This window comes from Harpia harpyja, chromosome 9 (genome assembly GCF_026419915.1).
Source record: "Harpia harpyja isolate bHarHar1 chromosome 9, bHarHar1 primary haplotype, whole genome shotgun sequence".
Lineage (NCBI taxonomy): Eukaryota > Metazoa > Chordata > Aves > Accipitriformes > Accipitridae > Harpia > Harpia harpyja.
The window spans coordinates 8,722,932-8,747,200 of NC_068948.1; the positions used below are offsets into that span (position 1 = coordinate 8,722,932).

Consider the following 24,269-nt stretch of genomic DNA (forward strand, 5'->3'; position numbering starts at 1 on the left):
GCTAAAGCAAAGTAAATGTTTCCATTTTGAAATATAGGCAAAATTGGGGGTGACGCATTAAGACATTTTTGTTTGCAGAACAAACATTACTGAGGAGCTTAAAGAGAGGAGATTGCTTTTACTAGCAATACTTTAACAAAAAAAGTGTGAGGTTATTTTTCAGCATGGCGCAGTGAATTAGACACACATAACTCCTGTGGTCACAGGCTGCTGCATATCTAATTCTGCAACACTGTCAAAAATTGCTTCAAATATTATCCTTTTTTATTTTGACTGTATTCAACTAATAAATAAATTGTTTTGAAGGAACTACATTCCTCAACAAACTATGAAGTTATTCAAGCAGATTCCTTTCTGCAGTGTACAGGTAAAACTGAAAGAAAAGCAATAACAAAAGAAGTATTTATAAAAATATATTTCACAAAGTAGGAAACAATACAGGAGTTTCTCTGAATACAATACATGGAGTAAATAAACAAACAATAATATAGCTTCAAAACAAAGTAGAAAATTAAAACGATTTGCATGTAATACGTAGTTTTACTATACAATTGCTACTTCTAAATGGCAAGTTTGCATTACAAATTGAGTATGCTTGCAGCTTCTAGTATTGTTCTTTCTCTGTGTGCAAGAGCCCTGGTGCATCACTATGAATATTATAGAAAAGAAATGCTAATAACATAAGCAGTAAAATTATGTACACACTGGTTCCTGCTCTAATACAGTGGAGAACTATAAGCATGTTTTTTACTGTACTGTGTTATGTGTGGATTTCTAAAAGTCTATAGTTTAAATATTCACATGAACCAGTTTACTTCCAGCTGTTTGTGCTTGTATTAAAAACACCAGGTACTAGATTTATGAAGAAGATATAAAACTGTCAAAAGTTTTCTCTGGGAAAGTTTTATTCCTGCCAGCATTCTCTTAAAATTCAGCTACTGCAAATGGATAGGTTACTGCTTTAACCTGCAACAATTTGTCATTTTTCTTTTCAAAATGTACATGTATTAAACATTCATTATATATAGAAAAAAAATCTAACGGATATAATTTAGTTTTCTTCATAATCTTACTCTATAGATTATCAGTCTTAATAAATAAAAGCAGTAATGGACATCAATAAAATATTTATTTCAAAGATTAAACAAATAAATTCGATCTTTAGCAATAAAATCAGCAATTCTTTCATATATGCAAGTCCATCCCCTTTCACAGTTTTTTCTTTCCTTTCAGAAGACGAAGCACAGGATTGATCCTTCTTCTAGAAAAAGATCCTTTTGTATAGCAAGGTTTTGTAGCCCTGCCGCTGAATCTCTGCACATTAGTAGGATTTATTACCCATCACTGGAATGGATTAAGAACATGTGAATATTTTAAGGCTTGACACAATATTTAAAGATGATATTCAGTCTGTGGTTACGTGGCCAACAATTACTGTATGTACAATGTATGGTCACTGCACAGTAGAAGCCAGTAAGAATTTACAATGCTATTTCTATTCAGCATTGCTAAGAAGACCAAGATATTGCTTTTAACATTTCTGTGGCGGGATCTTTGTTGGCAATGCAGAAACAAACCATTAGCTTTACACATACTGGCAGGAGCTACTGTTCAACAGCAAAAGCCCTGCGAGTCCATTTTCTAAGAAAGCACCAATTTCTTTTTGTTCTTTTCAATTCACTGAAGATAATCAAAGATCCAAATCTCCATCTTCAGAGTGGTCAAGTGAATATCAAATATCCAAAGACTTCTAGACACTCCACATACTTTACTTCACACTCCACAAGACTTAACCTCCTAACATATACTTGTTTTTTTTGGTTCAACATTACAATGTAGTTGATTTTATAGATGACTGGCGCTAAACTTGCCTCTAAAACAAAAAGCCACATTAGTTTTAACTAACAGCAGTGGCCCTAGAATATTACATGATCATTAAGTCAACAGTGAAAAAGTTTGTAATCCACTGTCAAGTTTCTTTGTCACTTTCTCCAACTGAGTAAAGTTCTCCAAGTCTTTTAAAGCGAGGACCCCACTCACTGAGGTAGTCAAAATTCTGATCTGAGTCTGATGTAGAGGACTCCAACGAGCTAAGGGAACCAGCCACTGACCCTCTTCCTTCATAGCCATAAATCTGGATGGAGTCATATGGTGGAGCTGTGGGATCATTATCAGCTTCATGAAGCCTTACATTAATAAATTCATCAACATCAACACCATTAGGAACAGGTGCAAGACCCTGCCTGGGCATAAATTGAAGATCAGGCTTAATATCTTTACGAGGCAAAAATCCATTAATTCCATCCGGATTTTGCAAAGTTGCAATGTCAAAAGCTTCTGTATCTTCTTCTCCACCTCCTTCATCATCATAGCGAATAATATTTTCCCTTACATCTTCATCATCTTTGATGATTAGAGGCTCATTCTTATGTCTTCGTAGGGTTACAAACAGCACCACAATGACTGCAAAGAAAGCATGACAGGCTGATTAGGTAAAAAATTTCCAATCAAAGCACTACATGATAAGTGCAGTTGTAGAAGGCAATAGGTTGCATTTTGTGAAAATAAAGTAATAAGGGTAGTGAAAAGCTGAAAGACCTGTAACTTCAACCCCATTCAAATGATGAAAATTTGATCAGAAGCTCTGGTTAGTCCTCTAGTTTTCTATTATCAGCTCATATTTATATCTGAAGTTCAATACATAAGCAATAAGATTTTGCATACTTCCATTTTTGAGCCTCAAATTTAGACAACTTTTCCCTTTGGAAAAGTTACAAACCTAGGTGAGTGAAGTCAAGCTATCACCATTCACTGAACATTAGTCTGTAACGACCTACATTATGGATGGAGTTTTCCAAAACTAGAGGGTGTTTTTCTGAAACATAGCCCTGACAACAGAAGGAAATTGGTGTCTTTTTTGTTTTACATGTTGCAAAAGACTCACACTATATAACTGAAACGAGAATGAGACAGTAAGGGAGAAAGAAAGAGCTTAGATACATCAGTTTCAGAATCATGGACAGATGTATAAAAAGCTCTAAATTGGTTACATTTGTTTTTGCAGCTTAATGCTGAAATGTCAGTTATTGATGTAAATCTTAGTTACAAAGTGAAGCTGCAAAGTGCAGCTTTTCCTTCACTGTTCTCTTCTTCACTTGCTTGATGTCATATACAAAATTTGTATGTTTTATTAAAATAGAGTGCTTCTTATCTTGTAAAACTGTGAAGTCTCTTATGCCATTACAATCCAGAATAAACTCATAGAAGTCTTAGAAGATACAACAAATCCATTTTCTATCATGTGCAGCATATACTGTGTTCACCTTGCTGCTTAACATACTTGATTTGATTTTCAGTTTCATATTCCGTACCTGTTTATTATGTAACTTGTGTGTAAGACTACTTCAAATTGGTACTTTGCTTTATATGCTTTTCCACAGTTCTTAGTACAGTGGGGATGCAGTCCTGACAGGTCTCTCAGTACTGCCGCACATTACATTGTATTAGATTGTCTGTCCTTCTATGTAACTTCTTTGCTTACTTACAGCCACCCAGGAATCAGAAAAATTTTGAACACCAGGCTGTGCAATGAATACATACCTAGCAGCAAAATGATGCATGCTAATATTGCAATTAGGGCTCCCATACTGAGTCCGATGGGAAGTACGTATGCTTCAACGTTACAGGACTGGACAATGCCATCACTGCTGCAACCACAGACTCGAATAGTGAGAGTACTAGTGCTGCTCATGGGAGGATTTCCACTATCGCTTATTATGATTGGCAGTAGGTATACTTCTTGCTTCTGCCGGCTGAATCCACTATGCTTTGCCAATATGCTGAGAGTATTATCTGGAAAAGGGAAAATTTGCATTGCTTCACCACACAGAATAACTGCTAAAACCACAGCTTTTTCTTAAGGCATGAAGAAAACCTCTGTACAAACACATATGCACTTTATTATACTCATTATACCGGCAGCATGTGACACTGAAAAATAAATTTATCTGCCCATTTTACTTTCTCCTGCAAAATTAAAAATACCTCAACATAAGTTGCATCCTTAATCCTTCTGCTTTAACCTTTCAAAGGAGAAAAAAAATATGTGGGGCTCAATTTCCACCTCTGTCTTTCAGACAAATCCCACTCAGAAGTGCCACATCTGTAGTCAGTTATTCAGAACTCCAGAGACTTTTACAGATATGTTACGCAGTGACTTCTTGTGCTCTAGAAATCTGTACCAATACAGCCTGTTCCTTCCTATAAGCCCAGTACAGTCCTCTGTCCAAGCTGGAGGAAAGGATTGATATGCTGAGTCCTAGCATTCCTGCCCTTTACAGATATGCAAAAGAGGTAAGGCACCTGCTTCAGAAAGAAATGAGAAAAAGAAGCTGCTCTTGTTGGTGACAGCTTCAGATTCCTTCTATCTTTCTGACACACTCACTGCGACTCTGCCTGGTTCAGAAAGTTCTAATAAGCCAGAATCAGAGAATAAAACAAAGTAAAAAAGGAAGAATACTATAAAGAGACAAACAGAAGAGGGCAGAAAAAAACGAGAGGAAGGAGGAAGGATGGAGGAAATAAAATGCCCATTTCTGTCAATCAGTGAAGCTATGCTGAGTGTAAGAAACTACCTGGTACCAGTAATGGTATTATCAATTCAAGTTCAAAAGATATGAGATAAAGTAAAAGATAAGCAAGATATTTAGGACATTTAGCTGAACTATTTAAGTGTAAAAGAAGTTGTACTGGCTGAATAGTTAGTACTACACAAGAAGAGATGCAAGACAAGGAGAGAAGAGAATAACAATTCCCTTTTTACAGGTTTTGGGTTTTTTTGTTAAAAACTGCTGTGTTAGACTAAAGTTGAATTTGTTATGCCCAGAAAGGAACTGGTAAACAGAAGTAGTCAATAGGAAAAGCAAAATGAAATGACCGAATTGTTTTGCCAATGGATGTCAGGAACTCAATTTTGCCTTGGGAATATTTAGCAACAAATTCCTTCCCCTTCTTTGCTTTGTCCTAAAATAAATATACCTTGGTGTTGCTGGAGATGTGACTCTGGAGTGAAGAACAATGACTCTCTAATTGATGTTTTAGTTGGCTCCTAGTACTTGAAAATAAATCCTAGCAGCTGATTAGCAATAAACTCAATTTATCTGATTTGCTTTCTCCTCTCTGTGGACGTTCCCCTTACCTGTAGCTGACAAAACAGCAGGAATCTCCTCCAGGAACAACCTCCAGGGCTGCTGCATGAATTAACTTGGCAGCAGGTGCTCAGCAGGAGAGGGGACAATCACTTCCCACTCATCTTTCCAATTAACCCACTGATCCTTCATTATAGCGCTGATCAGGTTATTTATTTATTCATGTTACTTTTAGCAAAACAAGGAAAATTACATGCAGAAAAAAAAACCCCTCTCTGTTAATAAAGCACTGCGGTAACCTGCCACAGGCAAAGAGACACTGAGTCTTTTCCTCCAGTCAGTGAGGTATATTCAGGAGGTCCTTGACATTCTCAATCAAAATAAGCCTCCCTGAATTCCATACCTTCTATGTGGGGAAGGCATTGAAGAAGTTCATTGAAATGCCAGAATCCTATTAAATGTCATTTCACTGATGATGTACCAACTACACGGGATGGACTAGGAGCTATGTTCTGTCCTGCAGGCTTAAGGAATAGTGTAAGATAACTGATCTTAATAATTATCTTAACTCATCAAAAATTTTTGCATCAGTGTAAGGTCAGAGTAACACAGCTCCAGGAACACATAACCACGATTTAGATCTGGAGCTCATTTTTACCTTTTTTTAAACATAAAACTAAATCAGTCATTTAGATCACCAGATGACTCTCAGTTTCTGAAGCTTACAAGCAGATTTGTGAAACAACCATGAAAGAGACTCTTATGGGAATATCTCCCTCACCGCCGAATCAAAGAATGACAATGCAGAAGGTCTTTACAACATGTCCAGTGTGATTTCTAGACAAAAGTAGTTTGAATAACCACAACCGAGGATATGCTTACAGCCGGGCCAAGTGCTTCCTGCAGACTCCCAACTGTTCTCAAGACCCCCTGGTCTTTTTTGAGGTTCTTGGATGAAAGATTTTGAGAAAAAATAAACATAATAATTTTAATACAAAGCTGCTTTTGGATTTGCTGGACATGAGTGACTTTAATGGCATTGACATCAATCTGGATGTGAAATTAGCAGGCAGGACTCAACTTCTTCAGCTTCTACTTTGTACAAGAATGTATGTTGCAAGTTTAAGTCAGACAATAAAATGACAGAACAAAAGTAAAAAACAGAAGCAGTCAGCTTACATCCAAGTGTCATTGCCTCTGTACACATTATTGCAATTCTTTCATTCCCTTGCGGTCTCTTTAATATTTTGAGATCAGTGGACTTCACTGCTGTGTAACCTTCCACCTACATAGCTCTTTTTCTGTCTTTCTTTTTCTATCCCTTTTATAATATTTTCAGAAAGATCAAATCATTAATGGTATTAAGGACTTTGTGGTAGAAATTGTTATCTATGCTGGATATGTTACTTACATGAAGAAAGAATTTTAATTGGAAACTTTACAGCTGGAAACAGTAGAATGACAGAAATGTATGTTTCTTCATGTTTATCAGAGCTATCTTTTTCTGTATATTTTTTAGTTTAAAACAGATTCTCTTGATAATGAAAAGACAAGGACAGCTCATTCATTTCCTTTCTCAGTTCATAAATGGCATTTATTCTCACAGAAAAACTTGAAATAACTGAGTAATTAAGTTATTATCATAAAGGTTTCAGTGGAATCTACCAAAGTACAGGCAGAAAAAACAAAACGTACGACATTCTAAGAAATGTTAGCTATAGAATATTTAGTGGTCATCTGCAAATGCACTAGAAGAGAACATTCAAGAGAATGCTAAGATAGCATTTCAGCTCTTTGCGTAACTATTAATTCATGTACGCACCACCTGTAATACTTACTATTCAGTATTGGAGACCTTACAATGTTAAACACAGATTTTCAAAAGATCTGTAGTAATACTGGTATTTTTGTTTTTCTTCAAAATTTAAATCTAGCAACAAAGAAATAGTGGAATATAGGGAAGATTCCAATCCCCATTTTAGGGACCGGGAACTAATAAAGTTGTCCAAAGACACAGAGGTCTCTCAAAAAGTCTCTCTATACACTCCATGAGCTATAAGCCATACCTCAATCATTATTCTTTTGCATATTTTATCAAAAGTACATACCTTTCTATGAAACGACTTACAAATAACACATATTTAGATTGGTAGTATCACACTGCAGAAACAAGACCAATGAATGCAGCCCCAACAATTCACTATTCATAGTCCCACAGGCGATACCTCTCTGTTAACTGTTTTGAAATCTTTTTTTATTCTCATTATTACAAAAGCAGTGGAGAAGAATATTCATGACCTGCTTTCTGATCTAGCACAAAAACCAGAAGCAGCAACTCAAAGCATACCCTCATCAATGTTCACCTTGTAAAAGAACACTATTCATAAGATGGGCCCTGAGCTGAAAACCTGATTTGTGTGTTTCAGACTATGCATAAGGACAAGTTAGAAGCCTCAGTTTCTTGCTTCCAAAAGAATGCCATTAAAATGCTTTGAGAGATACACCCATGTTTATGTAAGACAGTTATTTTTGTTTCTGCCTTGGGCTGTAACACTTTTTAAAGGAACACCTGATTAAAAGGGAACAAGTTTGAGTTTGCATGTTATAAATTTGCCAATCATTAGTAGATGAAAATTTGTTCATTAGTATAACAATTTTGTGTCATGATTAAACTTAGTATTTTCATCACAGATGTATTTATGCACACCAAATACATTTTTATAAGAACTCATATGAACTTCTATAATTCTATATATGTATATATGTTAATATATATACACAGCTGTGTCGTGTAATATTTTACACATGTACTAGATCTTCCTTGATGACTGTCTTAAACAAAATCCTGTTGAACAGCAGTTTACAAGAAAGATGACCCTTTGCCTAATCTGTATGGTAAAGGCATAAATGTTCTATTCAAGTAGAAGGCTTATAAAATAATCTGAAAATAAAAAGAGGCCATTTTTATAGTATATTTTGTCTGATTTATGATAGCCAAACCATATGGGTACTGAAGCATTTACAGGTATTTCAAACTGACCTGCTTTTCATGAATGTCAAAAATTTGTGACGTCTTCAAAAAAGCGGATTGATGACTGCTATCAAATTTGATAGCAGACATCAGGTTCAAAAGAAAAAAGTTTTTGTGCTATAAAAATTCAGCTGACTGATCAAACTGTCTCTCCTGCACCATAGTAAGTCACATGTCATGCTGACATATATAATGGCAATTCACAAAACATTCCTATGACACATTAGCAAACACCTGAATGAATTTTTATTTTTCTGGAGACATGGACTTTCCAGAATCCCTTAAAACACCAATACGAACACAGGAAAAAAAGTATTTCATGGGAGAAAATGTACTGATGTGGAGAAGAATTGGAAAATGTCACATATTTTGTATCTTTGAGTATTTTTTTCTTTAGCAATTGGCCTAAATAATAATAGCTTATACCAAATTGAACTGCTGGATCAACTAATGATTAAAAAAACTAAACACATTTCCAGGTCATGCATTCCTTTGCAGAAATAAAAAATGCTGCTGGGAATTTTGAATCATAAGCAAAGTAATATTTAATCATGTATAAGAATACAGCACTGATATGTTAAAATGTCTTGGAAAGGGGAATAATCATGTTAATACTACTGTGATGCAGAACTTGTAGTAAATAAATTCTTGACAGAATAAAAAAACACAGACAAATTAACAGCAAAGTGATGGAATGAGCATCTCCTCCTACCTTTTTCCTTTAAAAAATGTGAACTTTAGATAATTGTCTATATAATTTCTAGTTCTATTCCTTTGGAAAAGTCTGAACTTTAGATAATTGTCTCTTAAGTATTCTAAAACTTTCCTTTGACCTTTAGTCCAGCAAAGCCATAATCAAACATATCTATATGGTCACTTGCAGTCTAGCAGCAACTCTTATATTTTGTACCTTGGTTTGTTAACCCATTGAAAGAAGGGTAGAAAATCCCTGCTGATGAACTAATGATGTAGTTTGATTCTGAAACAATACTAGTTTTTTTATTAATGGGATAGAGAAATAATTAGGACATAGGACCTCTCTCTCTTTTTAATTTACAGATACTTATGGCAAGTCAAACCAGGAAACTTCGGGTTCTGGGTCTGTTTAAGCTACACAGTTACCACAGTTGTCTGAAACGTACCCAACACACCTGATTTTAATCTCACCCGCTCTGATGTTATGCTGATTTACCTCTTCTGAATCCCCTGGTGCCAGTTATGATTGACACTCCCATAATCTGAAGGAAATTCAGGCCAGAGAAGATGTAAGATAGGCTAAAACAGTACCGGCTTTTGCCTCTCATTTTTCTCTTCTGTATTCAACAAGCCAGCCACAAACTTGTTTACTAATAATCACATTGCTTTGACATGCTTTACTTTATTCGGATCACATCACTACGTGGCATGTGCACTGAATGTTACATCTGTAAAGTGTAAGAATTAATGCAGGTTGCCAAGCTCTAGTTTAGAAAGAGAGATGAAATGGCTGTCAAATGTGCTTAGCATTAAAAATACATTATTAACACAGCAATTTGCATAGACTGATAGATCATTTTTGAAATCTACATATTCTAGTTAATTCTATTATCCTGTTATTTTAACCAAAAAGTTTCAGAAAGTAATGCTGTGGTTTAGAATGCTTTGATAAAATAATGGTGATATTTTGCATTTGAACCAAGAACTTTCCATTACTGTGTTACCTGATTCCAACAAAATGTTGCAAAGATAAATAAAAAAGCCAAAATATCCCAAGGCTTTGCCATTTCTCTTTAGGGATAATGGATTCTTATTCCTTCTATGAATGCGTACTTACAAGTGCAGTCTAGGAGGTGAAACTAATGAAAGATAGGTACCTAAGCCCCTTAGGTCACTGTGAGATTTACAGTTTTACGCATTACATTGATTTGGGGTTCTCTTATGTGTGAAGCTAAATCTTAAGCAGATTCAATGAAATTTATAGTACTTTTGGTAAGTGATGGAAAAGTTCTAAGAATTCCATCCTATGTTCTTCACCTTCCTTACTTCACACACATCCTTCAATTCTTATTTCAGTGACTTACTTCTAGGGTCCAGAAAGGCTCAGAGTCTTGACGACTATGAAGACAATCACAGATGTTTGAAGTGAATCTTTCTTTCTAGAATGCAAACTATGAATACCATATTAAGAAAAATAAAACTTATTCAGGAACATTTTGGTTTTTAAATGTTCCTGGCATTTAAGTGAGTTTCACACTAAGCAACTTAACATCCACTTCTCGGTGCCATGATGATTGTCTTTTCTGTTGCAATACTGTATGGAACATACACATGCACACAGTAATTTAAAACCATTTACTAGTAGATCATATAACAGTCCTTTAAAACTAAATCTGGAATCAGACATGTCAACCATATTTGAAGTTTTGTTACAACAGTTAGAGCGCCAAATTCAAGCCATAACAGTGTATTTCTATTACGCTATTACTTTTTTTATAATGTTCACTTTGAAATACAGTGGCAGAAAGCAACCACCAGACTATAAAAAAAACCAACCAGCATTTATTGGAAGGCGGCCTATTTGTACTGGAGTAATAAAGGTCTTGTCAGCACTTCCATTACAAAATGACAATTTTCAGGGGTTTATAACTCTGACATAACAACTTGCTATGAGAAGAAATTTAGAATGTGTACTCTCTGCCAGAGAGCATTGAAAGTTAAATACAACTTACATTGGCTGAAGCATTTTAAGTCAGAAAATAAATGAAAAAAAAAAAAAATTGACTTAATATTTTCTTGAGCTGGTCCCACTTAAGAAAAAAATGTGGCTTTGATTTTAAAAAGTGCCAGATCCTGCAGTTCTTACATACACAGAACTCCCTTTAACTTCACTGAGAATAATTTCCGTGAGAGAACTGAAAGGAGTGCCATTATATATTTTTGTAAATGTCATCAAGAGTTATATTAACTTTTTATAATTTGAAAGCCTGAAATGCTATAAGATTGCTCCTGGGCACACAGTCAGTATGATAATGACTTTTTGAAGACATTCTCATATGCAGATTACATATAACAATAACAATTTGTTATCACGAGGCCATTAATGGCAGTAATTTATACCTCTGTCTTACACACAAAGTATACACATAATGTCTTACTATATGCACACCTCTCAGTGAGGATATGTCTCCTATGGTGGAGACTAATGGTCATTTGAAATGCAAGGAACAGCAAAATGCATCCACAGAAGGAATTTCACTAAGTGGAAAAAACAATTACCTGTCTATAGAGTGGAAGAGATTGCCTAAAGTTTTCAAATGAAATGTTCCAGATACTCTTAGGAGCCTTTCTGCATGCCATGTAAATATTACATAAAGAAAGGTTAGCATAGCCAGAAGTTCCAAACTAGCATACACAGATTACTGAGAATCAAAGCAGGTCTACAGGAACACACGTGCATATGTATTTAAATTTCAAGACTAGGACATACTGCAAGACCCTAACTTTGCCATATATATTGCGTGTCACAACACATAACTTGGAAAGAAGAAAGAGTCAAGGAAAGATGTCAACATTTTAATTTGGTCTCACTGCTGTAGAGATATTACAAAGGCAATGTTTATATTGGTAAATATCTGCAAACTATAGCATCAGTTCATAAGACGTTCTAGAGTTTTCATAGAATCACAGAATGGTTGAGGGTGGAAGGGACCTCTGGAGGTCATCTGGTCTACCCCCTGCTCAGGCACGGCTACCTAGAGCCCAGGACCATGTCCAGGCAGCTTTTGAATATCTCCAAGGATGGAGATTCTGTAAACAGTAAAACGTTCGTTAGTCACAATTGAAATATGTGTGTGACAAAACAGAAGACATTTATTCATTCTCTTCGTATCAAGCTGGGAAGTTACAAGGTACAAATATATAATGCATCTCTATGCTAAGAGGACAACTTGCATATCACAGTGAAATTGTTCCCTGTTGTCTTCTAATTCATGAGGAAGAGTCTAAGTACAAATGAAATGTATAGGCAAAAACTGCAATAAAAATATGAAGCAGGATCAAGTAAAAGTATTACAAGCATCAAGGCAATTCTACTCACAAAGGAGAAAAGATATTAATATGCCAAAAACTCCTCCATGATCATGAAAGAAAACTTAAATAGTCAAAAAGGAGAGAGAAAAAAACAACAGACACTTTGAGAAAGATACATGTTTCCTAAGCAGGAAAAAGAAAGTAAAAAAAGATTAAGAAAAAGAATTTTAGTCTAGAAAAAGCTAAGTTCTTTATGCAAAGTTTTAAAGCAAGTGATTCTGCTAGACAGACTGCATTAGAACTCTAAAGTTTTTAGCAAATACACCTTTTGATCTTGCATGTTAGCAGAAGACTACCACAAAATAAGAGAAAGTTGATTTGTTATAAAAAATTATTTTTCTCATTTAAAAACAAGAAACAGTAGTACAAAAACAGAAGCTGTAATGTTGTGGGATAGATAAAGATGATATAGAAGGAGACGTACGGTATAGAATTGAGTCTAAACTGCCTTTCTCTATATTTAGTATTCCAGCTCGTATCAAAGATACAACAATGCTTTAGCTACAGGTGTCATTAGACTGGGCTCCACCATTTCCTTCCCTGAGCTGCAGAATAACTTCTACATGTTTTCAAACTGGGAGTTTCAGAAGACCCTAAAGAGACACCGGAATGCACTCTTGAAAATCTGTCTTTACCAGTCTATAGGGAGCTGCTAATAGGTGCCATTAATGTCATATGTGAGTATCAGATGAATGTTTTAAAAGAACATCAGCAGCGTATGCATGGCACAATGACAGACACAGTGATTAAATGACTTGTCCAAAATCATACAGGAAACCTGTAACCAAGCTAGACAAAACTATTCTGAACTCCAAAACCGTTCTTTAACTAAAAAAACAGCACTCCTGTAGAGTGCTCTTAGATCACAAGGGCTTAATCTTTATTGGGGTGAACACTGTATAATTTACAGAAGGGTCATATTTAATGGATTAAAATCTTATAGAAAGTGACATGACAGAGTTAAACAAGGTTAGGTACTGACAGGTTCAAAAAGGTTACATGAAATTTTTTTTATCTTATTTCTTATAACCTAGACTTTAACTTTAATTTTAGGTTAGATTGAATGAAAGCTTCCTAACAAAACCAAAAAGTTCTATGTATTGTTATGAAAGCAATGTGCAACTTATGTAATTTATTGCATTCTAGAAACTAAGGAGAAGAAAAAAGTCAATGTTCGTTTCCAGATAGTCCAACATTCTACAGAATACAGCAGAATACTTTCATCAATATTCAGTGATTATTTTTGATGCTCCTTTTAATTTTTACGACTGCAATACCTAACTCCATTCAAAACTCCACGGATAAGACTTTATTCCTGACTTATCTCTTATTATAGAATCAGATGTACGAAGAAAAATTACTATAGTGTTACAGTTACTGCTCAAAAATGTACATAGCCCTTAGCCTATAACAAAAGTGAAGTTTACTTACTTGAGCCCACAATGAGTCTAGGCCAAGCTGGGATGATCTGAGTTTGCTATCTTAATATAGGCAGACAGCTACCACTGCTTAGCTGATTCACTGTAATCTAACTATGCATCTGTCTGTGTTACCTTCGAAGACCCCACTAGCTCTCCCTCTTCAACACCATCAAGCAGACATCTGGTCCTTTTCTTGAAGTTCTTCTATTTATCTCTCCCTAACAAGCTGGCTTATTATCTCACTTCAAACAGGGGCCCATCTTCACTCCCTCTATAATCAGCACTGATTACCAAGTATGCACATCCTATCATTTTAGGATATGCAAACTCTCTCCCCAGGTCAACTTACACGTTTCGTTTATTTTCTGCCTTTGGCTCAGTATCTAAGATCTTTGCATTCAGTAAAATCATGTACTCTACCTCTTTTCTGGCCTTTGAATGGGTTGCCTTCTAGGCATATTTATTATATAAATATTAAATACTAATAATTACATAAATATATGACTAATTACTGGACGCTTGCCAAATAGAATACATCCTAATTAGATAGAATTAAATGAAGACCAACAAAGTGACTCATTTTACAACAAGGCCACCCATGCAAATTACAAAATCAGAAGTTGATGGGAAAATATTGTAAGTGGTACAAAAAAAATCCCAACCCACAGAAGAAAAGCTTTGTCTCCCTTATTCTTTAAAGCTTGACATGAGAAGCTCTGGTCAAAATGATTAAAAATTTCAGATTTCCTTCAGTTTGTCACTGCTATATTTGCTTTTGCCAGAGAAATACAGCCCATTCTTGAATAGTCACTTCCTTAAAAGGAGTAAGGAGGAAATGAAAGGATACGGAATAAATGTGACCACACCAGACAGGTTCAGGAGAATGTATAGACATAGAGTTCACATAATAATCACTGTAATGGTCACCTTGTAGGAAGAATGACTGTGATTCCAGTAATAAAAAATAATTCCTGTACACCACTTGTGTAATTGGTTCAAAATAGGATGCAAATTGGAACATGCTCTTTGTCTTTTTAATTCACATTATAATGTTAGTTGTGCAATAGTTTATCAGCCAAGCCTTGAGGCTAAGTATGAAAAATTAATACCTTCTATTTTAATGCAGGAACCATGTGCAAATAGTCCATATACTTCACATCTGTTATAATGACAAAAGGAAATTTTTAGTAATCAAAGGAAACTGTAACAGCCCAATTGTGATGATTCCTGCTTATATTGCTTTCATTTTTAGCCTGTTTAGATTCTTCCTCTACTAGAAGACTGTTGGGCTTATTTTAATCTTTACTACACCTGAGACTTTAAAATGGGACTCCTATCTAGTTTTTCATTAATTGACAAAAGAAAAATACAATTAGAGCAACTAATGGATGGTTATTCCCCCTCAGCAGCCTGTATTTAGAACATGATAAAACAAAGAAACATTCCATAATGAGAGCAATCAATAAATTTACAAGGTGCAAAAAAAGGAAGAAAAATGGTCTTGTGCCATAATTACCAGTTAGGTACTTAGAGAGAAAATCCAAATATTCAAAACAAACCAAAATGCAACAATGAGGTGAAAACGGAGGGGGACTTCTTAAGATGCAATATGTCTCTGTCAGGTAATATATTGAGGTGGTGAAGGGGTAGAGCCCTTACCAGAACCTTCAGCTCTAGGACATCATTCCTCCTACTCAGTGAATTAAACCCATTTACAAGAAATCAAACATAGTGCATTATCCATGAACAGTTCCACTACAGGAATTGTTTCTTGCAAAAAACTTGGAGGAATTAGATCTGCCCATGAAACCAGAAGTTGTACTTTAGCAGAAATCTCTTAACAACATATTTTCAGAAGACAGTTGATTAAAAATCTGGAAACTTATCTCTAAATATTCTATATTCACTTAGTTATAAATACTACTATGAAATACTTTTAAAGTCCTGGAATTTAATTGTCATGGGTGCTGTTAGCTTTCAAGGAGTTATGTTTTTAAAGCACTTGGGGAATTTTTTAAAATTAAAGGGCTATTGGAGCAATGTTTCATTGGAAGACAAATTCCAGAGAGATGGTACTGCGGATCTTACTGTTTTCCTGATAGCACTTAGTTGAGAAGTTTTGTACTCATTAAGGACAACGCCTTTCTGTCTGCTAAGCAGTTCAGTTTTGAGGCCCTGATTTAATATTTATTTTCCCTATTATGTGTCTGAAATTAAGTCACACTGAAGATTCAATTTGTACTTATCTCTGTTATTTCTTTCTTCCATGTTCCATATTATTGCTAAAATAGATTTATGTTCATGTTAATTTGCTGACCGAATTATTTTCCTCTTCTCTTTTGTTTTCATAACCTTTTATCCCTTACTTAGTCTTTTAAAGTCATGGCAGTGTTGCTCACTTTTTTTTAGTTTTATTATGAAATTAAAGAAATAAACTGGAAAAAGAGAGATAAGTATGTTACACTATCTGAGCATGATGAAACTCCAACAGCAGGAAAATTCACAGCTGTCCAATCCATCTCCTCATCATGAGTAAGCACTGTTGTACATATGGTGCACAACACTGACCTCAGATCTTTTTCACTCAGATTGCATCTGTTTCTTAATTAGTTTGATTTATAAAATGAAACATAATTGACGCCTTGGCAACATTATGTTGCTAGCAGCACAAACAATAAATTAAGAATGAGTGAAGTAAAAGTCTCTTTGGTCATGTATGCATAATGGCATGCTGCATATATACAGTATTATCCTGTATTTCATCACTCACATTTTACGTTGTTTTGGGCTGGGTCATGTTTACATAAATGTCCTGAAATAGCTATGTAATTGTGATTGAGTCATACCATGAAAAAAAAAAAAAAAAAAAAAAAAAAAGAGGCGGTTTCTGCAAGGCTGTGATGCTGTGGAAATTAGTCTTATTTTCCAATGTGCGTATACAACTCTTCTGTAGTTGTCTGAAAGTTTGTATTTGCAAGGCTTGGAAAGAAGTTGTCATCACAGAGCTAAACTAAAACAAGACTGAAAGGTTAAACAGCATTTGGAACAGAAGTGCTCCCAGAGAAACACTTTGCCAGCTACAAAACTATAAAAAGTACAGACGTGCTGGGGAACACAGCAGAGCTGAAGAAGAGCCTAAAGATGCCTAAAAGAGGACAATCGGCTTACCAGATGGCCCCCTCCTTGCTGGTTCATTCATCAGGTTGGCCTGTCCAGTCGAATGAAGACTTGATGGATCACATCTGGCTTAGGGCGGAGGAGAGAGGGAATCTGTCTGGAGCCCTGCATCCTGAATACAGGAGAGGAGTGAATAAGGTTTCAGATGGACAGAATAGACAGAATGGTCAAAGTGTGGAAGAACTTGGTAGCTGAGTTAGCCTTTGAAGAGTTGATTCTATTTTTCTGACATTCAGTTTCAGCTAGAGCAGCTATGTGCACCAAGAAGGATTCATCTCTTTAGCCTATCGAAGTGGTGAAAAGCATATAACCATTAAAGAAGGTGTAAATCATCCAGATAGGGCTAAAAAGTATGTTTGCAGATGAACTGCACTTAGTCTTCACCCGTTCTGTGGTTCTAATTAGAAGGGAGTCCAGAAGGAGCTGTGATCTGCATGCAAGAAGATGGGAAAGACAGCAGAAGCAGGTGTCAGTGAAGGAAGTGGCACACAAGGATTGGAGTGGAAAAATGCTGGTTTCCTATCGACATTAATGTAATCTTCACTTCAGAAAATAACATCACATCCTTCTATGCCAGGGAAGTTGTTTCAAACTGCACTCAATTGATATTCAACATCAAGGAAAAACAGAACATCAGGGAATAACAGAACATAGTCAATAGTGATGATAGTAAAGAAAGGGGGAAAGGAAGCAGAAAGCTATCAGGTATGAAAGATATATGCTGAGAATATTTTCACTGATATTCGCAGACTAGATGGGACACTACTGTACCATGGAAAAGTATAACCTTGCTAGGACTGCAAAATGGTATAGTTGAAAGGAGTTGAATATATTAATTCAACTGCAATGTGAAATCATACAATGGAAATGGAAATGCATTCAGTGCCTGGCAAGACAGAACTTCTGAGCATTACTGGAATGTATTGGGGTCCCTTGGTAATATTACCATTAACTTGAAATTCTACCAGTCTTCTAGAATTTAAGAACAATCTAAAGATCTATCACACCGATTTCCACCTCACGTTGCTTATCACTTTATCACTAGCAGAAAAGGCTCATCTTTTTGAGTCTTTAGACACAGTCTATTACTTCACAGGATGACATTACATCTTAGAATTCTGTTAGATATGTAAATAAGAAAATTGATTACTTTTCCTACAAAGAATGATCTAACATAGTTTCTGATTCAAAGCAGTTTCAATCAGGTCAATTGTCTAAGGACTAAGGATGAAGGAACCTGAGTATAATAAATAAGGAACTGCATTTCCTCTGTTATAAAAAATTATTTCAGGGACTTGACACTTACCACCTAATGCACAACCACTTGCTCCAGGAAAACTATTTGCACTGGCTGAATACCACTTTTTGCATATTAATTGAGTGGAAGCTAGAATCTGTCCTGTCCTTTTTCAGGCCATGATATCCTTGCCTGCCTGCTCCAATAGTGAGGGACGTAAGGTAACATAGTGTTCTCTTACCACCACACAGCCAGATCATAACTCTTACATGCTTTCCAGCACACAGACCAAGACACACTTGAGATGTTATTCTTAGAAATGGACTCAGACCCAGCAGTGTAGTATAACTTGTATATCACAAGTAGAATGTAGTAGTTCAGGCCTGTAAATCACATTCTGTTTTTAACTGAGAAATACTAAATATAATTAAGAGTTTTCTGAAATACAATTTTATGTCAGAATAATCTAAATCCACAGAACTAAAATGTTTCATAGAGCTTAGCTACCTTAACTATCATGATTTGTTTTGATAAAACTTAGACCTTTCTACTCAGCAAAATATCAAAATCGTCTCTATGCTTTCTTGTTTTAACTTCTATAACTTACAATGTATAACATAAGCAAAAAGAACTTACTGAACAAAATCTGTCAACCACACTAAAATCTTTCAATAATCTTATATTAACCATATCATTCATCAAAAAAAAATCAATAATCTGAGGTTGTTCTGTTATCCTCAGTTTATAAAAATGTTGAACTTTGCTATTTAAATAGCTTCAGTTTTAATACCATGCTGAGAAAAAGACTGATAGTATGATATTTATAATATGGTTTTTCACACTATGAACAGTCCTGGAGAAATATAATATGTGCCTGTGGATGGCAGATTCTGGCACAGAAGTGCCAGATTACAGGTTAGTTTGTGTTTGCTGTTTTTTAATACATTGGAATAATTTATTTTGAACTCTACTGCTTTCACAATGAATGCACCTTGCTATGCAAGTATTCCCTGTGATTTCTGGTGACAAAACTATGCCTATTAAGAGACATGTTGATCAATGCTCTTTCCTAGATTATGCAGCATACTCTTTTACAATTTTAGATGCAGTCTTCTGGATGTTATTCCATACCACTAATATTGACAGACATGGTAGAAAAATACATACTTTTAGGATGCAAGACACATCTCTGATTATGTCAGTTAATTTTACTTTTCAAGAAAACCACTAACAAGGATGTGATTTGGTATGTTTTAGAATTGTACTTTGAAAGTCTAATTATTGATATAGAAGAGCAATGAGGATGATAGCTAAACACATTAGAAGCACATAAGCATGTGCTTTGCCTCAGGAATTGCCATTGTGACACACCCTCTGGCATAGATGGCAGCTGGGCTGCAAAGTTTCCCAACGCTCTTGAAAAATTGCATGAAACTGCAAAAATGTATGAGGATTTACTGCTCATATCCAAAGGACAATATGGGTGCTGTTATTCTAGATGTTCATTGTACATCCATCAAGAAATGATGGGTTTAATGATGTCCTTGCTAAGGCAATTTGTACCTGAGGTCAGTGGGTTAACTTTGAAATTGGGCAAACTGGAAGGAGGGCAATGAAATAACAGTGCCACCTCTTAGCTCTCTGAGGTATATATTTGGAAAGAAAAGTCAATCAAAAACACAGAAGGAGCTTTAGCTGGCAGCTGAGACAATGGCAGAGATACTTATCAAGAAATGCAAAAGGAAACCGATTCAGGGAAAGAAGCTCATTTTAACACATGAGAGTTACTCCTGTGGGAACAAAAGACTCACCCTCCAGGTATGCATTTGACAGATGCTGTTAAAAATACTTTCAGGAAAAAGATGTGGAAAAAATCTAGGTTTTATTACATTAAAAACACAGTGACACAGAAGTACTTTCAAAAATGAAGTAGTGCTGATCGCTTTTTATTATTCTTATTTGGGATATCTAAAAGAGAGGTTGCATGTAACGGTCTTCTCCGTCTATTTCAAAATAGTTTAGAAATAATTGTTTATTAATGGTAAAGAGGTGATGAGAAATAGAAAATCTTTTAAAATAAGATGTGCAATAGTGTACAAAGGCATGCAAGCCAGTTAGTGATTGAAGTGATTATACCAAGCTATTTCCTTTTAAATACATGACACATTGCCTATACTTTCAAGGCAGCACAATGAGGACATAAGTGACAGATTAAGCTTGCTAGATGGAAAGAACAAAAGAAATGGACATTTAAACATGAACATTCTTGGAGCTATTATAGGTATTATAGGTATAATAGACTAAGCACAGCTGAGAATAAATATTAAGTTCATTATAGAGAACCAACAGAACAGTTCATCACTGAAGTATATATAATGCTTCAATTTAAAAAGAAAAAAGCCCTCTTTACTATGCACTTACTAAAATCAGTTTGGCCCAAATTCAGAGCTCAAATCACCAGATGGACATTGAGTATTTTGTGGAGGGGGGAGACTGATTACTTATAAGGGTATTGGACTTCTGCAGGAATACGAACGCATGCCATAGAGATGGTTCTCTTAACCCAAAGATAAGGCCTGCCCATGTTCCAAGCAACCCTGTGATTGCTTCTACTACATAAGCCCTAGTAAGAAGTATGTAATATCACATTTATACAGTAGAGATGCACCATTTCTTCTGTCAGAACAGTTACTGCATCCAAAGGCACTGTAGAACATTTGATTCGGGGTTTATACCATTAGGAAACAGAATTTGGCATAAGAAAAATGGAATAGCAATGGAAACATCTTTTGCAAAAAACTTTAAGTCTCTCTATGGCAAAGATGTATTTGATGGTTTTTGAAAGTAAAAATTGCATTGGCAGCATATCAAAATGTTTACATCTGTGAAAACGCTTTTATCACAAAATTCTGTTCTCACTTGAACAACCTAAGGAAACCATAAGAGCATTAGGAATTCAATGGTGAAAACAGGTATTGCTGTGAGTGTATTGTTTGGGATGCAGGAGATGATCCATGTACTGGCATTAGATTTTAGGTAAGACTTTGTAAAGACCACTCACCCGAAAAAAGACTGTCAACAAATGCTAATTCCATTTCTAGGGGTCTCACTTCAATTTACAAATGCCATGACAGTACAAAACCCTCATCAATTGTCTAAATTCCTGTCAGTTTTTTGTCATTTATTATGATCCTACAGCTTTTTGGAAGGGTTAATTCCATTCAGCTAAGGAATCTACAACACATTGTGAGAGTGTATCAACACCTGCCTAAACATCAAGTATTTTCATCTAAAGTTTTAGTTTTTTTCTGGTTTGAAATTTGTCAGAAACACTACACAAAACTTATTTTCATTTTTCCCATTTCTGCTCCTATGCAGAAACCCAGCACAAAGGCATATGAAAATTGAGTGACCAGACAGTCGGTCTACATGAGTTTATCCAGTCAAGGATTTGTTATGTCGTGGAGTCACAGGTTTAGTCACCAGGACTAATACAGAAAACTCGACATGATTTTCACGTTGCATTAACTTCTTATAGTTTTGTTACACAATTTTATTATTTCTCTCGTAAATGGATAAAAGTTTATGCATCTGGCAATTTAAATGATCAGTGTTTCTTGCATTACAGTTTGAGAGAGTAGGATTGCTTTACTTCAGATTATCAGTAGCTGCCCATTTAGCTAAGGCACAAAGCCTAAGAAAAACTACTCAGTAACAGACATTTGAGCTCAGAAAAGAACAGAAAGAACAGATCATGAGATACAAAAAGTAAAGATTTCTAAGAGATGATCTGAAGACATTCAGTGAGATCTATGATGATATTTAAGTTTACATTTTTACATTACTTACATCAGAAAGGCACTACAGCCTCTACAGTTTTGAGCATCTTGTCTACAGAAGGGATTGTAAATATGTAAATTTAACAGACCAAACAAATAAAGGATACCACTATATCATTTCAAGGAACAGATTCTGCTATGATCACAGGATAATTTCTATAATACATAACATAACCTTAGGAGAAGTGGGGTTTTTTTGTGGTTTCTGATGAAGATACACCGTTGTGTCACTCAGTTAAACATATTTGGCAATAACAATGTAGCCAATCATAGCATTTCTAGTATATTTGGGCAACACAGCTAATTACTGAAGTATCATATCAACTTGCCTTAGGGCAATCTGGAAAGTTTAAACAATAGAATTAGCCTGTAGGCAACAAACTAAATTAATTAATGGTTATGCTTATGTTGCATATAGCAAGAGAAAATTCCAAAATACATGCATCTTATATATTCTTCAGTATGAAGGACAGAACATCACAGCTTTCTTCCCATGGCAGATGCCAAACTACACTGTTTGCACACTAGTGCCACCAGATCAGATAACGTCATTACTTTGTGAATTAGAGAATTAATTGCTAAATGCCACAATGTTAACTAAAGCACAAAAGAAGAATCCCAGAGTAATATAATTTCACAAATGCTCTTCTGTTTATCTCTGCACTTGAGAGAACTTTGGAGAAAGGCAAGACATGAAAAATCATTTAAATAAAGAAAAAAATTACTAATTCTAGCAAATAAAAGATTGGGTTTCTATATTAGGTTTCCTGAGAAAATACAATTCATTTATAATATCCATAAGAGAACAGCATTTCTTCAGCAGCCATCAAGGCAGTCTCTTCTGCCATGAAGAATTTGGCAGGGCCACGAATATGGGAGGAAGTTGAGGCTTAGGTAACAGTCAGGAAGATGTCAAGGATTTTGCCCACCAGTAGGAGGAAAAGTTTTTCCGTTCCAAGCCTAAGTGGATTGTGCACTGATCTGATCCTCAGAAACACAGTTCTCCAGAAATGAGAGTGGGGTTTGTTGTAGGCATTTTCTTACATTGCTTCTAGTAAACCACACCAAACTGGCTTTTGGACAGCCCAGACACTCAATAGTACAACTAAGGAGAAATTTGACTTGTGAGTTCAGCTTTTTTAGGAACACTGGCGTTTTTTCAACAAGAATAATCACTCATGCTTATCTAGCAGATATATGCAAGACAAAGTCATGGTCAAGTCCATTGTTTAAGTGGCATAACTAACTAAAAGCTTACTTAAGATTTATGACATTTAAATGACATGAAACTTCACCTCAACCAAATTATACCCTCATTTTGGCTTTGACAGGAATATTTGCCTCCTGTGGGAGATCATGTTCTAGCATCAACCATGGACTGCATCCCTGACTGAGCAATCTTGATAGAAAAAGATGGTATGCATAGTTGGAATTTTATTCTTGGATACTGAAAGATTGAATCAGAAAAGTCTCTTCGAGTGGATTTTTAATTTCAAGACATTTTGGTTGGTTGTTTTAAGAGGATTTACACATTTAACTGATTCAAATGCATTAAAAACTGTGTAGAACTGAGTGGCAGTGTTGTAACAAAATTTGACTTATTTTTCTAACCCATGTTATTAAGAAAGGTTCCTCACTCCCACTCAGATCAGGAGTCATTTTGCCATTGGCTGTGACTAGGAGTAAGAGTGGGTCTTAAATAGGTAACAGATTGAAAGGACAAGGCTAATTAGTGATGTGAGCTAAGTATTTAAACATTAAGATAAATGCTAAGACCTTTTTTACTTTGTCATGCTGTGCAAAGCAAACCACCTCACATTTAGGATGCTTAATTCAATTTGTGTTACACTACTGATGATTACGAAAAGCATTTTGAAGAGGTTTGTTTTATCTTCTCCTGTAAGTGCAGAAAACATACAGAGACTTAGTTCCTACATGACAGTACAAATATAAGTAAAGACACGCTTAGTGAATGCTATGAGAAAAACATATCTAGTGAAAAGAAAAATTCAGGATATATTTAAGCAGATTTAAGAGTTTAGACTTTTATAGTATCATTTAACAAAATGGTGCCATCATTATTCTTGTTTAGAACAGCTAGAATAAAAAATGAAAACAGCATTTTCTCTTTATTTGACATTTCATGTATTACTTTTACACTCATACACATACACCTCACACATATATCTTCCTATCGGTAATGGACTAAATAGGGATTTTCTTCATTATAATTTCAAATAAGAGAAATAAGAGACTGAATTTGACTAAAATTCCTGACAAGGTAGTGTTTTATTAACAAAAAAAAAAAAAGCCAAGATGGAAAAGCTTTGCTGAATATTCAAGTACAAA

General features: G+C 35.2%; 1 protein-coding gene across 3 annotated transcripts in view; it reads right to left on the reverse strand.

Annotated features, from left to right (window-relative positions):
* Nucleotides 1–398: 398 nt before the first annotated feature.
* CDH8 (cadherin 8) overlaps nucleotides 399–24,269 on the reverse strand; it is a 150,711-nt gene continuing 126,840 nt past the window's right edge. Inside the window, exons 2-4 of one of the 3 annotated variants that reach the window (XM_052797400.1) lie at nucleotides 16,836–16,956; nucleotides 3,601–3,852; nucleotides 399–2,463 (exon numbers count right to left, since the gene is read on the reverse strand). In XM_052797400.1, the coding sequence (XP_052653360.1) occupies nucleotides 1,970–2,463; nucleotides 3,601–3,852; nucleotides 16,836–16,866 (777 nt within the window). In that variant the 5' untranslated portion in view covers nucleotides 16,867–16,956 and the 3' untranslated portion in view covers nucleotides 399–1,969. Of the gene's footprint in view, nucleotides 2,464–3,600; nucleotides 3,853–16,835; nucleotides 16,957–24,269 lie in introns of those variants that run through there. The other 2 variants (XM_052797399.1, XR_008236710.1) reach the window with 2 other exon arrangements.